Source organism: Stegastes partitus, unplaced genomic scaffold, assembly GCF_000690725.1.
Source record: "Stegastes partitus isolate 25-593 unplaced genomic scaffold, Stegastes_partitus-1.0.2 Scaffold352, whole genome shotgun sequence".
NCBI classification, from domain to species: Eukaryota; Metazoa; Chordata; class Actinopteri; family Pomacentridae; genus Stegastes; species Stegastes partitus.
In genome coordinates, this window is record NW_007578083.1 from 18,478 (window position 1) to 31,036 (window position 12,559).

Here is a 12,559-nt window from a genome sequence, read left to right on the forward strand (position 1 = left end):
GGGTCGTAGGTCACCCTCACATGGCCTTGATGGAGCTCCACGGCGATCGGCTCGTTGTCGCCATTGTAAAGCAAGATACCGTTCTCCTCTGCTGTCGACACCTAAAGCACACGGAAACATAAAGACACACCAATCAGGATGCATGTAGACGTGTGGCTGCTGCTAAAATTAGACTTCTTTTTTAACACTTCCTGGCGGCTGTCACCTAAAGTACGACGTCTCCAGGCACAGCTCTGTCCTCACCTGCAGCGTGATGTTGGTCTGAGGCCAGTTCTTGACGTCTTGGAGCTGAACATAAGAATCTCTGTCGACGAAGTTGACGCTGACCAGTTTCTCGCAGCTCTGACCCTCGAAGCCCGGCAAACACTGACAGATTGCAGTGTCCATCTTCTCCTCGCAGGGGGCGCCGTTCTGACACTGAGCCAGCTGGCAGGGCGACGGCGGAGGAAGGGCCACCTCGCAAAACTCACCGCTGAGCAAAAATACCAGAAAGTGTTTTAAATACGCCGCGACAGACAAGCTGGACTACAAATTACCGAACTGTGCACGCCAACATAAGTACATAAGATTTGTAAAAATGTGAATTTAATCACAACAAAAACAGTCATTTATTTGCATAAAAGAAAATAGTTGTTAAATAATTTGACTTCTGATGATTTGCACGTTACATATTCCCCGTAGTCGTGCATACGGATTGGATAAAAGTGTTCAAATGCTGTAAACATGACAGAGAAAAGCCACACTTTCCACTTCCCTGGTACAGTATTTACAGAGTCCCCTTCTGTCCCAGAGGTTCCCAATGCACCATATTTCCACAGCGCTGCCGTTACCTGAATCCCGGCGGACAGACGCAGCTGTAGCCGTCCAGATGGTCGACACACTGAGCCCCGTTCTGACAGCGATGATCCACACATTCGTTATAATCTATGCTGCAGTCTGGCCCCACCCAGCCCGGGATGCACACACATCTGGAACACAAACACACACATGAACACACACACACACGTAATCAGATCAACTATCCGACACATGGTGCAGGATTTTGGGAGTCAACACAGACCTCAGCAAAATTTACCTTTGTCTACGTTTATCTGCAAGTGTCTGTGTTTTTAATCTCATCTGGGATCTCCAACTTTGCTGAGTCCAGGGGTGATGAAGTGAGGTGTGTGTGTGTGTAGGTGTGTGTGTGTGTGTGTGTGTGTGTGTGTGTGTGTGTGTGTGTGAGAGAGTTGTCACCTGGGGCCGGTAGGAGTGCTGACACAAGTGGACTGATGCTGACAGGGATTTCTACCCGGAGAACAAACACCTTCCTCCTCTTCACAAAACAGACCTGAGAACCAGAGGAGAGGACGTGTGGTTAAAGTGGTTCGAACAGATCGTCTACGTGTTGTTTTATACACTTTGTAAAATGCTTCATGGGACAGGCGACCGCTGTGTGTCGTACCTGTATAGTTTGGAGGACACAAGCAGGTATAGTTGCCCACGCCGTCCACACAGGTGGCGCCGTTCTCACATCCGTGGGCCTCGCAGTCGTCCACGTTCACCTCACAGAAAGTGCCATGGAAACCAAAGGCACATGCACAGCTAAGAAAATAAAAAGAGAGGAACAAAAATAAATGTACGGGAACAAGAACAGAAGCTGGATATAAAGAAAGAAAGAAGATACTGACAACTACAAGGACAAACTCAAAGGGGATACGTTTGCAAAATGCCATTCAGTGCTCTACTATATTCTTTTTAGCTACAAAAACCTTAGTTATTAACATTTCGTGCAGCAAAAACCAAGATGTTATGTCTAATCTGTTAAATACCCACGAAACATATCATTTCCACCCCAACAATGTCTGAAGCAGAGCTGCAGAAGATCAAACCTTCATGTTTTAACACGTAAATATGAGCTAAACTCACACATACAGAACAGTTCAATGTGCTGAACATGCTAGCATGCTAATATTACCTGTTTATCAGTGCATTAATGTTAGAAAGTCAACCAGCATGGCAGCACACAACCATGCTAGCACTAGCAGGTTAGCATCATAGCCAGAATGCTAATATAACTGTTATTATCCTGACAGCTTCCAACATTTAGCTTATACGCTAATAATAGCATGTTGACAGGTGTTTGATTGGCAAAGTAGCTCTGTGAATAGCTGCATTTACACATAATGTAATAAATGTCAAGCAGATATTAAGGATAACTGAAATGTCGCAAAAGGAGAAAATGTGAATTACTCTTGTTTCCATTTACTGTTTGTAGCAAATAAACTAGGCTGTAAAAATCAGAGTGGAAAAGCTTTTTTTCCTTTAACCTTTTCTAATGCAACACTTCTGAACACATAAAAACACAGACTGTAAATCAAAGACAAAAACAGCCTCCGCGTCTAAAAAGCAAAGCGTCTTAAACCTGCATTCTTCCTAACAGCCTGCAGGGGGCGACTATATTCATCGTAACTCGTACAATTTAGAGGAAATTAAAGATAAAGCTGGATATTCTTGTAAAAACATGGCTGCCCTGTGATTGACAGGCCACTGTTGTATTAAATAGGCAAGGCAGGTGTATTTGTTTGACACAACTCGTACTCGCTTCACACAAAAGAAGACCGATAAGATCAGAACATAAACACAATTATTAATTACATTAAAAGCAAAGAGGCAGATAAAATCAATCCATAAAAACATAAATAGAATCATTAATTAGAAGAGGACAGATAAAATACTTCTTGTTTTCAGCCCGGATGTGAACATCGTCAGAGTTGATTCCTGTCTCACATCTCCTGAAATCCAGCTCCAGGTTTTAGAACTGGAACGCAGCCTCTGTTTGGTCCTGACTCTGGGCACCAGCAGGAGACCCTCCCTAAGGTTCTCAGGGCCCGACATGGTTCATCTGGCACCAACATATCAGAGATGTACTTCGGTGCTGGACCATGAAGAGACTTGGACACAAGCTGTTTTAAAGTCAGGAAGCCGGTGCAGAGACCTGAGCGCTGGACTAATACGGTCGTACATCCTGGTTCTAGTCAGGACTCGAGCAGCAGCGTTCTGGATCAGTTGCAGCTCGTTTAGAACACTCGACTCGTTCAAATACGGTCCTTAAGTTCTCAGTCAGATCTGCCACCACATTCAACTTTGAAAGACCAAGTGGCAGACGTGAGGCTCCAACATAGTCGCTCACAAACCAGTGGGTGACGTCACTGCAAGCGTCTTGGAAACACGACTATAGTGTCAGCAGCCCGTACACTGAACTTAATCTCAAAGTACAGCTAAAACATCCATCAGTGTTTGGAGATCGAGAGCCAACAGGCAGGAAAAACAACACTGAGTCAGTTAGTGTCCCAAAGAAGCGACCTGGCTGTGCTAAAGTAGTTTTCTCTTGTGTTTAGAGGGTGGTTTAAGGGTTTCACATCTCAGAGCATCACATTTTGGACAAGCAGCCACACAGCAGGATTAATCTGCTGCCGGCTTTTCTGTTAATTGACATAAACGTGGTTACCTGAACCCTCTGGTCTGCTCGTCACTCAGGCAGGTTCCTCCGTTGGTGCAGGGATTACTGACACAAGCATCAACTGGAGTCTCGCAGTGTTTACCCTGAACACACACACACACACACACACACACACACACACAGATATGCACACTAAATACAACGCATATTTTTGACAAACACACCCCGCCACATCAGGCCAGCTGAGTAATTGGATGGGATTACCAGAGACAGATGTGAGTTGAAAATAATCAGCGACAACACGCAAACACTCATAAAATCCTGGATCGGCAGGTTTAAACGTTCAGCTGCAGGTCTGTACATATATTATTGTGGGACGGCAGGAACAAATGCTTTTATTACATAACACAACAATAAAACAGACAACACACACACACACATGCACACAGAATGTGGCGTACCGTGAAGCCGGACTTGCAGGTGCAGGTGTACTGCTGTGTGTGGTGGAGCTGGCAGGCGCCCTGGTTCTGGCAGGGCGAGGACACACATGGACTACACTTGGCCTGAACCGACGCCTCCACAGGACCTGATCTCACACACACAGAGGTCAGGGCGTCATTTTAACATCTTTCAAGACACAACTCCAAAGAAGACTCAAGCTCGATATAAGGAACAATGACGTCGTTGTGTTCCTGCTATTGAGTGTCATTACTGTTTATTTATTCATAACACTTATTCTTATGGAAATCAGATTAAAAAAAAATAAATAAATCATGAAGGATTTTAGGAATACCATTTGCAACACAAACGTATGTGAATGTATAGTTGGCATGTCGTTTAAAACTCTCTTCACTTATAGATCAAAGACTTCCTGTGGTAAAAAAAATCAAAGTTTTTCTTGGTTAGCGAGTCCACATGTTGCTTTGGGGTAGATCTGCACATTCTCAATCACCTCTTTTCCACCAAACCAGTTCCAGTGCTAGTTTGGAGCCAGAGCCTGACTTAGCACCAGTTCTTTGTGTTTCCACCGCCTAAGCAGTGGTTCTCAGAACTGGTACGTTTCAGGCACCAACTCTCTGCTGGGCCAGAGCTAAGCACCGAGTACATCAGGGGCTGGGGGCCGGGTTATCGTGACCACCGAGACCGATGAATGGGACACACAAGCAGTGATTTGTGTTGTTTTTCACCAGGACGTCTCTGGTCCAATCACAGATGTATCGTAATGAGTCCAGGGACACATGGAAGTTTTACACAAACTGTTGCCCTGAAATCCGGTCCAACTGTGTCCCACCAGCAGCACCACAGTGGTGGAGAACAGAACTTTTATCACTTCGGTGTGCTGCGGTATTTACACTTAGAAATACGGTCTTCTCATGAAAACCGGTCCACACCTACATGCTGCTTATTCCGCTCGTAGAAAAGACTGCATGAGAAAAAAATCACTCGGCTTCTTCTTGGACAGATCTGACACCAGAACGCCCTGGTTGACTTTTTTAAAGTCAAGTTTGGCCTCACACCGGTCTGAACACCGTGACCACCAACAGCAGCTACCGCAGCCTGCTATGTGGGGCGTTCAGGGAACATCGGTAAATTGTAGCGTCTCTCGATAAGAAAATGTTCAGCAGGTCATTTATTTTGCCTGTGACAAAGTGGGAGGTGCGACCAAATGAGAAAGTTGGTTGCACCGAGTCCTGTGTGGACTTTGTGTGGCGTGAGCGTTGTCTGGTGAACGGCTGCAGTGACGTATGGCTCTAACTTGGCTCCATGCCGATGGAAAAGCAACCGGTTCCTGGTAGGTGCCAAACTGGAACCAACTAAGCACCGGAACTAGCACCAGCACAGAACTGGTGCCTGGTTCTTCTTGGTGGAAAAAGGGGTAAATGAAGCACCGGCGTGGCGTTACATCTGACCCAGTTTAAGGGAGGAAGAGTTTATTTTTATGAAAAAAAAATCCTCTATGTAATTTTAATAGCAAGTTTAATAGTGAGTTTTTAATCAACGAACAGAGGAGGATGTCAATCACTCGGCTGCAGTTTTAATTTGTCGACGAAAACTAAAAATGTTCGTTGACAACATTTTTTTTGCAATAAAAATTAAACTGGAACTAAATCAAAAAGCGACATTTCAAAATAGGAACAACGAAAAAACGTTTCACGGTGAGTTTGTTGTATTTTCAATGAGCTGCAGAATCACACACCGGAGCTCCTGATCAGAATTTGATCAGATTTATCCATTTAGACCTGATGCACTGCTGTTAATTAAGAAGCTTGTACAGAGTCAGGCTCATTTTATCTGACAGTTTGTTAGGAAACTGATTATTAACTAAACTTATCCACAAACTGCAACGAGAAGCAGTAATAAAGCAGCCGCGGAATGCTACTGACATGCTACAAATGCTAAGCTAACGTTAACGTAAAACAGGTGATGCTTCATGTTGCTCTCAGACTGAATGAGTCAGTTTTAATGGATTCATGACAGATTCCATCTGAAACACATTTTCACCGTGTTCACTAAAGAAACAGACCTCGTGTTCAGCATCCGAACACTGAGCGTCTCTGAGGAGAGCTCCTTTGTTGTAGACACCGAGACTTTTTCCACTAACCTCGCCACAGACAAATATAACACACGTAACCATGGCAACCACCAAAAAAAAAAGAAAAAAAAATGGCGACAGCTGAGGCCTTAAGGCGCTTAAATGATATGAAATTGAAAAATGTAGACATGAGACGAGTGTCATGGATGACACGTTAGTCTAAACTAAAACTAAATCCGGAGCCAGAACGCTGTGCCGCCACAAAACCATCAGATAGATTCTTATTTCTGCTGCTGGCTTTGAGCTCAAGGGCAAAGCTGGAGTGGTGACTGACAGACGCTCCGTCAGTCCACGGCCAGGTTGTGGAGGGATCTTAAGAGCATGTCAATCACATGAAGAAGAGAGCGACGGGCATGTAGCACACGGGCAAAGATGTGATATAAAAGCTGCTTGTGTGAGCAGACAGAGGAGACTGATTACAGGTTTCAAACTCTGCAAACTCACAATCGCAGGCAGAACTTCAAGGTGCCAAAAATAAAACAATTAAAACGAGACGGCGTTAATCTTTTGATGTGAACCCCGGGAAGACCGTGATGCTGTGAAGCTTATTAGTTTCAAACTAAACAGCTCCTATTGTCACTTCGCTACCCTCCCGTTATTACAGCATCTATTTTGCTATTTCGGATGCTCATACGGCGGCGCACCAGCGTGACGTCCATCAAATTAAACCGCTGCTTGTTTGCACTCGTTCTCCTGGAAACGAACAAAGACGAGGCGTTACCTCCGACTATGTGTCAGATCTGTAGGAACCGAAACGAGGAGAGTTAAGAAGTTCCACCGTGTTTGCAAAAAGCTTCACGGGAGGTGTGAGAAAACATTCATCACAGTTTGCCACCGCCGCGAATTTTACAGTCAACAGCATTTTGACACGAGGTCTCATGAAACAATTGCTAATGGAAGGGTCGGTCTTCACACCTCAAAGCGAGCGCGATAAACCCTCTGAGCGTGATGACGTTTGGGCCCGGGTGTGTTCAGAGAGACCTTTAGCTGTTGTTTCTAGTTTTTACTGTTTTATTCACCTCTGAGCTTTTTGTTTCTCAGTATTTGACAGTTTTAGTAGAAAATGCTTAAAAGGTGGTTTGTGTAACACTTGTGCAACATAAAAAATATATATATATTTGTGTGTTTCCTATGAAAATAAATTTTTAAAAAACCAATAAAAGAAAGACAAATAAAATGACAGTATCCAACACAGGAGATTAAAGATTGAGTCATAAACATAAGAGGGGATGGGAGAGGCCGATAGGATGCAGCTCGACTAGCGTAGCGACTGCTATCACCAGCGCTTGGAGTGGCAGGCATGCTGCTCATGTGAGCACCTGGGGACGGAGCTTGGGTCGGGACTTGTTGGGGATATCCTGGGCCAGCTGGTTGGGTCTTAAAGGAAAGACAAGTGGCCTGTGATAGTTGGGCAGCGCCCAGAGTTTCGGGTCACCATTAACAGGTTTCTGTACCTTGGGAGCACTCGGTGTGTTGGGTTGGCGTTGCGGAGTCGAGACCGCATTCTGCCATTTTTCAAATAGAGGGCTGTTGGGTCTCCATACAGGTGCGGTTGGCTGGTCATTTGAAGCCTAACATAAAACTGCACGATGGGTTTGTGAAACCCTTAAGAAACACTTAGGAAGGATTTAAAAGATGTTAGGAAAGTCGGCGGTCGAATTCTTGGAGCCTCTAACCCATTAGGTGTCAATCTGAGGCCCACGGGCAAAATCTGGCCCACAACTTGGAAGATAAGTTCAAACGCCTCTTAGAGCTGACCCACTGGTATGTAGCACATGCACTGCTAACACTACACATCCCAGAATGCTCTGCTGGAGTGTTGGCACGTCAGCGAAGACGTTTTAGGTTTTAGTGTCTTCTATAAATGTTTATCCTGTTCGGCCAGTGACCTGCACGGTGCTTTGGGTTTTGGCCTCCTGTGCGGCTGAGTTGGACTCCTCTGCTCTAAGCTCCATCCTCTGGTCTGCAGCGATGCACGGACACAGAAGAAGTGGAGGAAGGTCATTTGTGTGAAAAACAAACGGGGCTGATCTTTGTAATTTATTAATGTGTTAATCCTCTATTAATCCTCATAATCAGCTGCTTACATGTTTGCCCATTGTCACACAAACAAAGAGTGTTTTTAGATTAAAGCTGTTTTTCAGTAAAGTTGTTTGGAGTAGAATTATAACATAAATATGAGATTCAACGTGGAGCTCGTGTAAAACTTGTGTTCATGTGTCTCGATAGCAGCGACCGCTTTGATAGAGTCAAACTCTGACTGGGAGCAGCGTGGAGCGCATTACAGTCCAGATGAGGTCCAAAAATAAATAAAGGAAGCAGCTTTGTGCAAATTGGTAAGATACAAATAAAAACGAAAAATTATATGTGGCAATGTAAAGAAATATTAATCAAAAATTAATCCATAAAAGAAAAGGCTAGTAAAAGCAGAAATATAAAGACAAGAAAATAAAATAATAAAAATAATAGTAATTAATTTTTTATTTTTAAAATGTATTTATTCAGTTTAATTTTTTACATCATTTTTATTTTTTTATTTTATTTTTTGAAGTTTTTAAAAATTATTTATTTATTTTTTAATTTTATTTTTTGTTTAAAAAGCACTTTAAAGCAAAAATATATAAATGCATTTTTAAAAATTACAAGAAAACCTTTCAAAAATATTTCCAAAATAGATAAAAATGTTAGAAAACATAATTCAAATTTTTTTTTAAATTAGTTATCGTTATTATTATTCTTTTATTTACTTGTGTTTATATTTCTATTTTTATTAGCCTTTTCTTTTATGGATTCATTTTTGATTAAATTGCTTTACATTGCCACAATATTTATTAATTTTATTCTATTTAATTTAATTTCCACTTTTATTTTAATATTCTCTTATTGATTTATTTTGGTAATTTGGCTCCACACTTCCTGCTTTGCGGTCCGTCACAGTTCTTTAACAACCGTGATAGTCTCACTATGAACAAGTGTTATCAGGGTTACGTCAATAATACATTGAAATATCGTGTTTGTTTTCCTAGTTCTTATGAATAGACGGAGCATTTACACTGTTTATAGAGGTGGTGCATGCGGGTGAAGAACTGTGCACATCACTGCTTGCGGTCATTTATTTTAGGTGGATTCTGGATGATGATTGGAGATGAGGTCACAAGAGGTGTTCTGCTTTCATGATGGCTGAAGACGTATAAAATGTTTTTTTTTGGTTTATTTGTTCTTTTTGTTTAGTAGTTTTATTTTGTTTTTTTGACACTAAAGGCAGAACTAGATAAACTAGATAAAAGTGGACATAAATGTGCATTATTATGTTTATATCAGATCTTTTCTGGGTTTTTTTTCTTTCTCTTTTACTGAGTATTGCACTAAAAGTCTCAATGATGTACTGTATATGCAGTGCTTATTCTGTATATATGCAGTTTGAGCTAAACAAACTAAATCCTGCTGTTCAGAGACATTTGTTCAGCTCCTACGTTCAACTTGTGGCTGCAGCAGCAGCAACAGCAGCAGCAATCCCAGAAGACATTTGTCTCCAGCAGCATCATTTATAAAAGCCCGATCCTGTCGATATATTTTTTTACTTGGCCGTGTCTCCTGCTTCTTCCCAGTCAGACGTGGTGTACTACGATGTCTTCAGCCGTGAGCGTGTGGGAGTAACAGCAGCCAACTCCTGATGAAGGTCACAGCGACTAAAAACCCTTCATTAAATATCATCTATTAGGAAGCAGCGGCATGTGGGCGTTTGTTCTATTAGCTCGTTTTATAAATTAAACCACAGAATCACATATGACTGAAGTAGCCAATTAACTTTGTATTCCTCACAATGCAGCAGCAGATGATACGATCACATGAAGAGGATTAAAATAGCAGCTCCTTCACGTTAACAAGGTACTTTTTTTTCTTTTTTTTTTACAAACTATGACAAATATTTCCATTCAAGTGTGCACGGATATGAAGCTGTAGTTTGGTGTTTGTGTGAGTGAAGCAGCAGCAGCTCTCTGGCAGCTCACCCAGACACTGGAACTTGTCGGCAGGCGTGGTGAGCAGCAGCTTGCCCTCCATGCCGCGGGGGCCGGCACAGCGGGCGATACCGGGCTCCTTATAGCCGCTCTTCACCCAGTCTGACAGCCAGAGCAGACGGCAGTCGCAGTACAGAGGGTTGGCTCCGATCGCTCTGAAGGGAGGAAAAAAAGACAGATGAAGAGTCAGGAGGAAAGAGAGCAGAGCTAAAAATATTAAAGAGGTAGAGGAGAAAGAAATGAGGGAATGTTCATAACAAACAGGCCTGGCTTTGGATTACATGTTGGTTTGTTTTTCTTTACATGATTGAATACCAGCAGCTGAATAAAGGTCTGTGTTTCTCTTCTCGTTTATTTGTTCTAATAAATTCAAATAAATTAAATAGGAAAAGGAAAAGGAAGGAGGGGAAATAAAGGAGAAAAGGAAGAAAGTTTGGAGGTGACTGTAGAACACTTTAGAACCCAAAAGAGAAATAAAACTGGGAAGAGAGACTGTAGTGACGGGAAAGATAGAAGGAACAGTTAAGAGGGAATAAAAATGAGTGGAAATGTGAAAAAGAGGAAGTGAGATGGTAGAGAAGGAAGGCTAATTGAAATGTACTGATGTTCAGAGCCACACGGTGGCGCTGTCACACCTCACACACATCACCGTCACACACACACACACAGAGCGACACACCATCATGAAGCTAATAATCCTCGTTTAGACCGGATCGACTGATTCACTTGATGAGATTATCAGAGATAAATGTGACATTGAACATCACAAACACACACACACAGAACAAGGTCGAGGAATCTGAGAACGAGCGTTCGATCCTCAGTCGATTCAGCTCCGACTGTGGCTGCACAGCAACAAGAAACGCTTCACGTCTTTCACGAGGCTGTCACATCACTGCCTCTGGATCGTTTGGACTGGACTGTTCCCAGTCTGTCACTGGTTGGCGTGAGCAGCTCCGTTAGAGGAACTCAGACTGGTTTAGATCAGAGCTTCTCAAACTTATTGACCCCCAAGATCACAAAAGTTTGTGTTCCCCCAGTTTGAACTTTTAATGTCTCACGAGTCGTAACTTTGTTGTTCAGGAATGAATGCGTTAAAAATGAATGTGTTGATTCCACAGATTAATCCCTCTGAATTAACACGTTCATTTCCTTTTGAATAAATGAATGAATTTAATTTATTTCGAACAAATGAAAGGGAAAAAGAATATAAAAGTCAAAGAAAATAATTTTAAAAAGAGCAAAAAAAGAATAATAATATAATCAAATCAAATCAGAATATTAACAAGTTCAAAATAGGAAGGAGTGTGAAGAAGCACACACTTTTAACAGCTCTGATACACATTTATGTGATAAATGTAGGTACAATGATCTGGTGACTCCCTGATATTATCTTGGGACCCCCTTGAGGGTCTCGACCCCGAGTTTGAGAACCGCTGGTTTACAGGACAGTCACTGATGATTGGCTGGTTTGGGTCCTGATAACATACAGTCGTCCTCTGATGTTTTCACAGCCTCCAATTAAAGAAGGAAAACAAACAGCCGTTACTGGAATAAGGTGAAACTGACAAAAGTAAGAATAAATAAAAATGTAATGAACATCATGACGTTGCTTTTGGACTGTGGTTCAACAGAAATATTAAATCAAACCAGCCTAATGGATCCATGAACTATTTAATTGAACAACCCTCTGAGCCAATCAGGTGTTTCCTGTAACTCTCAGTCAGACTTGTGCACCTGTTGACAGGTATTCTGGACCACTGCTCACCTGCTCATCAGCAAAGGGCTCTCATTGGTCTGTTTTGTTTGTTTTTTTTAATTATTCTTTTCAGCCACAATTCAAAACCAATGTCTTATTTCACTAAATTATAATTTAACAAACTGTTATTTATTATTACTTTGTTCAGTTTCTACTTATTTTATTGTGAGTTTGGCCTTTACTTTAATGGAATGAATAAGTTTGAGGAGTTTTTAAAAAGACTCCCACACACTGTCTAACTTGCAAAATGACATTTATTTGCTGTTTGGGTTTTCTCTTTGCTATGTTTAATGCTATTTGCATAATTTGTGGAATTTCTTTATTGAAATTGCAGATTCATCTTAAAATGCTGCTTCTCAGTCGAGGGTTTTTGACCTCGAGAGGTTTTCATATCTGAGAATTTTATTCATTTCATGTAAAAAAAAAACAACATGTTTTTTTTGATATGGTTGTGATTCTTACTTTCTGTGTGTTATTAAAAGCTGTCGTTTTGTTGGAGTCGTGTTCAGTGATTCCTGCCTCCCTGTTGTTGTGTGTGGGGCGTGCTGATTGGTTACAGTTACTTCCTGTTGAAGACGCCTTGTAGCAAACGATTTGCCTCATAAATGCACTTTGCAGAACGTGTGTGTATTTTAAAATACTCATTCCTCTCCTATTTACCTGTCTCATGAAATAGATTTGCAAAGAGTTCCTTTGTTTTAGCTTTTTAAGAAAAAGTGTTTTTGTGATCTGAGGGTTTGTTTGTC

The 12,559-nt window shown here is 41.9% G+C and overlaps 1 protein-coding gene across 1 annotated transcript in view; it reads right to left on the reverse strand.

Moving 5' to 3' along the window:
* Positions 1-12,559, reverse strand: part of LOC103359047 (slit homolog 1 protein) — a 95,798-nt gene that overhangs the window by 13,672 nt on the left and 69,567 nt on the right. Inside the window, exons 26-33 of the mRNA XM_008284228.1 lie at positions 10,046-10,209; positions 3,904-4,028; positions 3,491-3,585; positions 1,445-1,584; positions 1,237-1,330; positions 831-968; positions 244-472; positions 1-101 (exon numbers count right to left, since the gene is read on the reverse strand). The exon at positions 1-101 is cut by the window's left edge and continues 11 nt beyond it. Of these exons, the coding sequence (XP_008282450.1) occupies positions 1-101; positions 244-472; positions 831-968; positions 1,237-1,330; positions 1,445-1,584; positions 3,491-3,585; positions 3,904-4,028; positions 10,046-10,209 (1,086 nt within the window). The remainder of the gene's footprint in view (positions 102-243; positions 473-830; positions 969-1,236; positions 1,331-1,444; positions 1,585-3,490; positions 3,586-3,903; positions 4,029-10,045; positions 10,210-12,559) is intronic.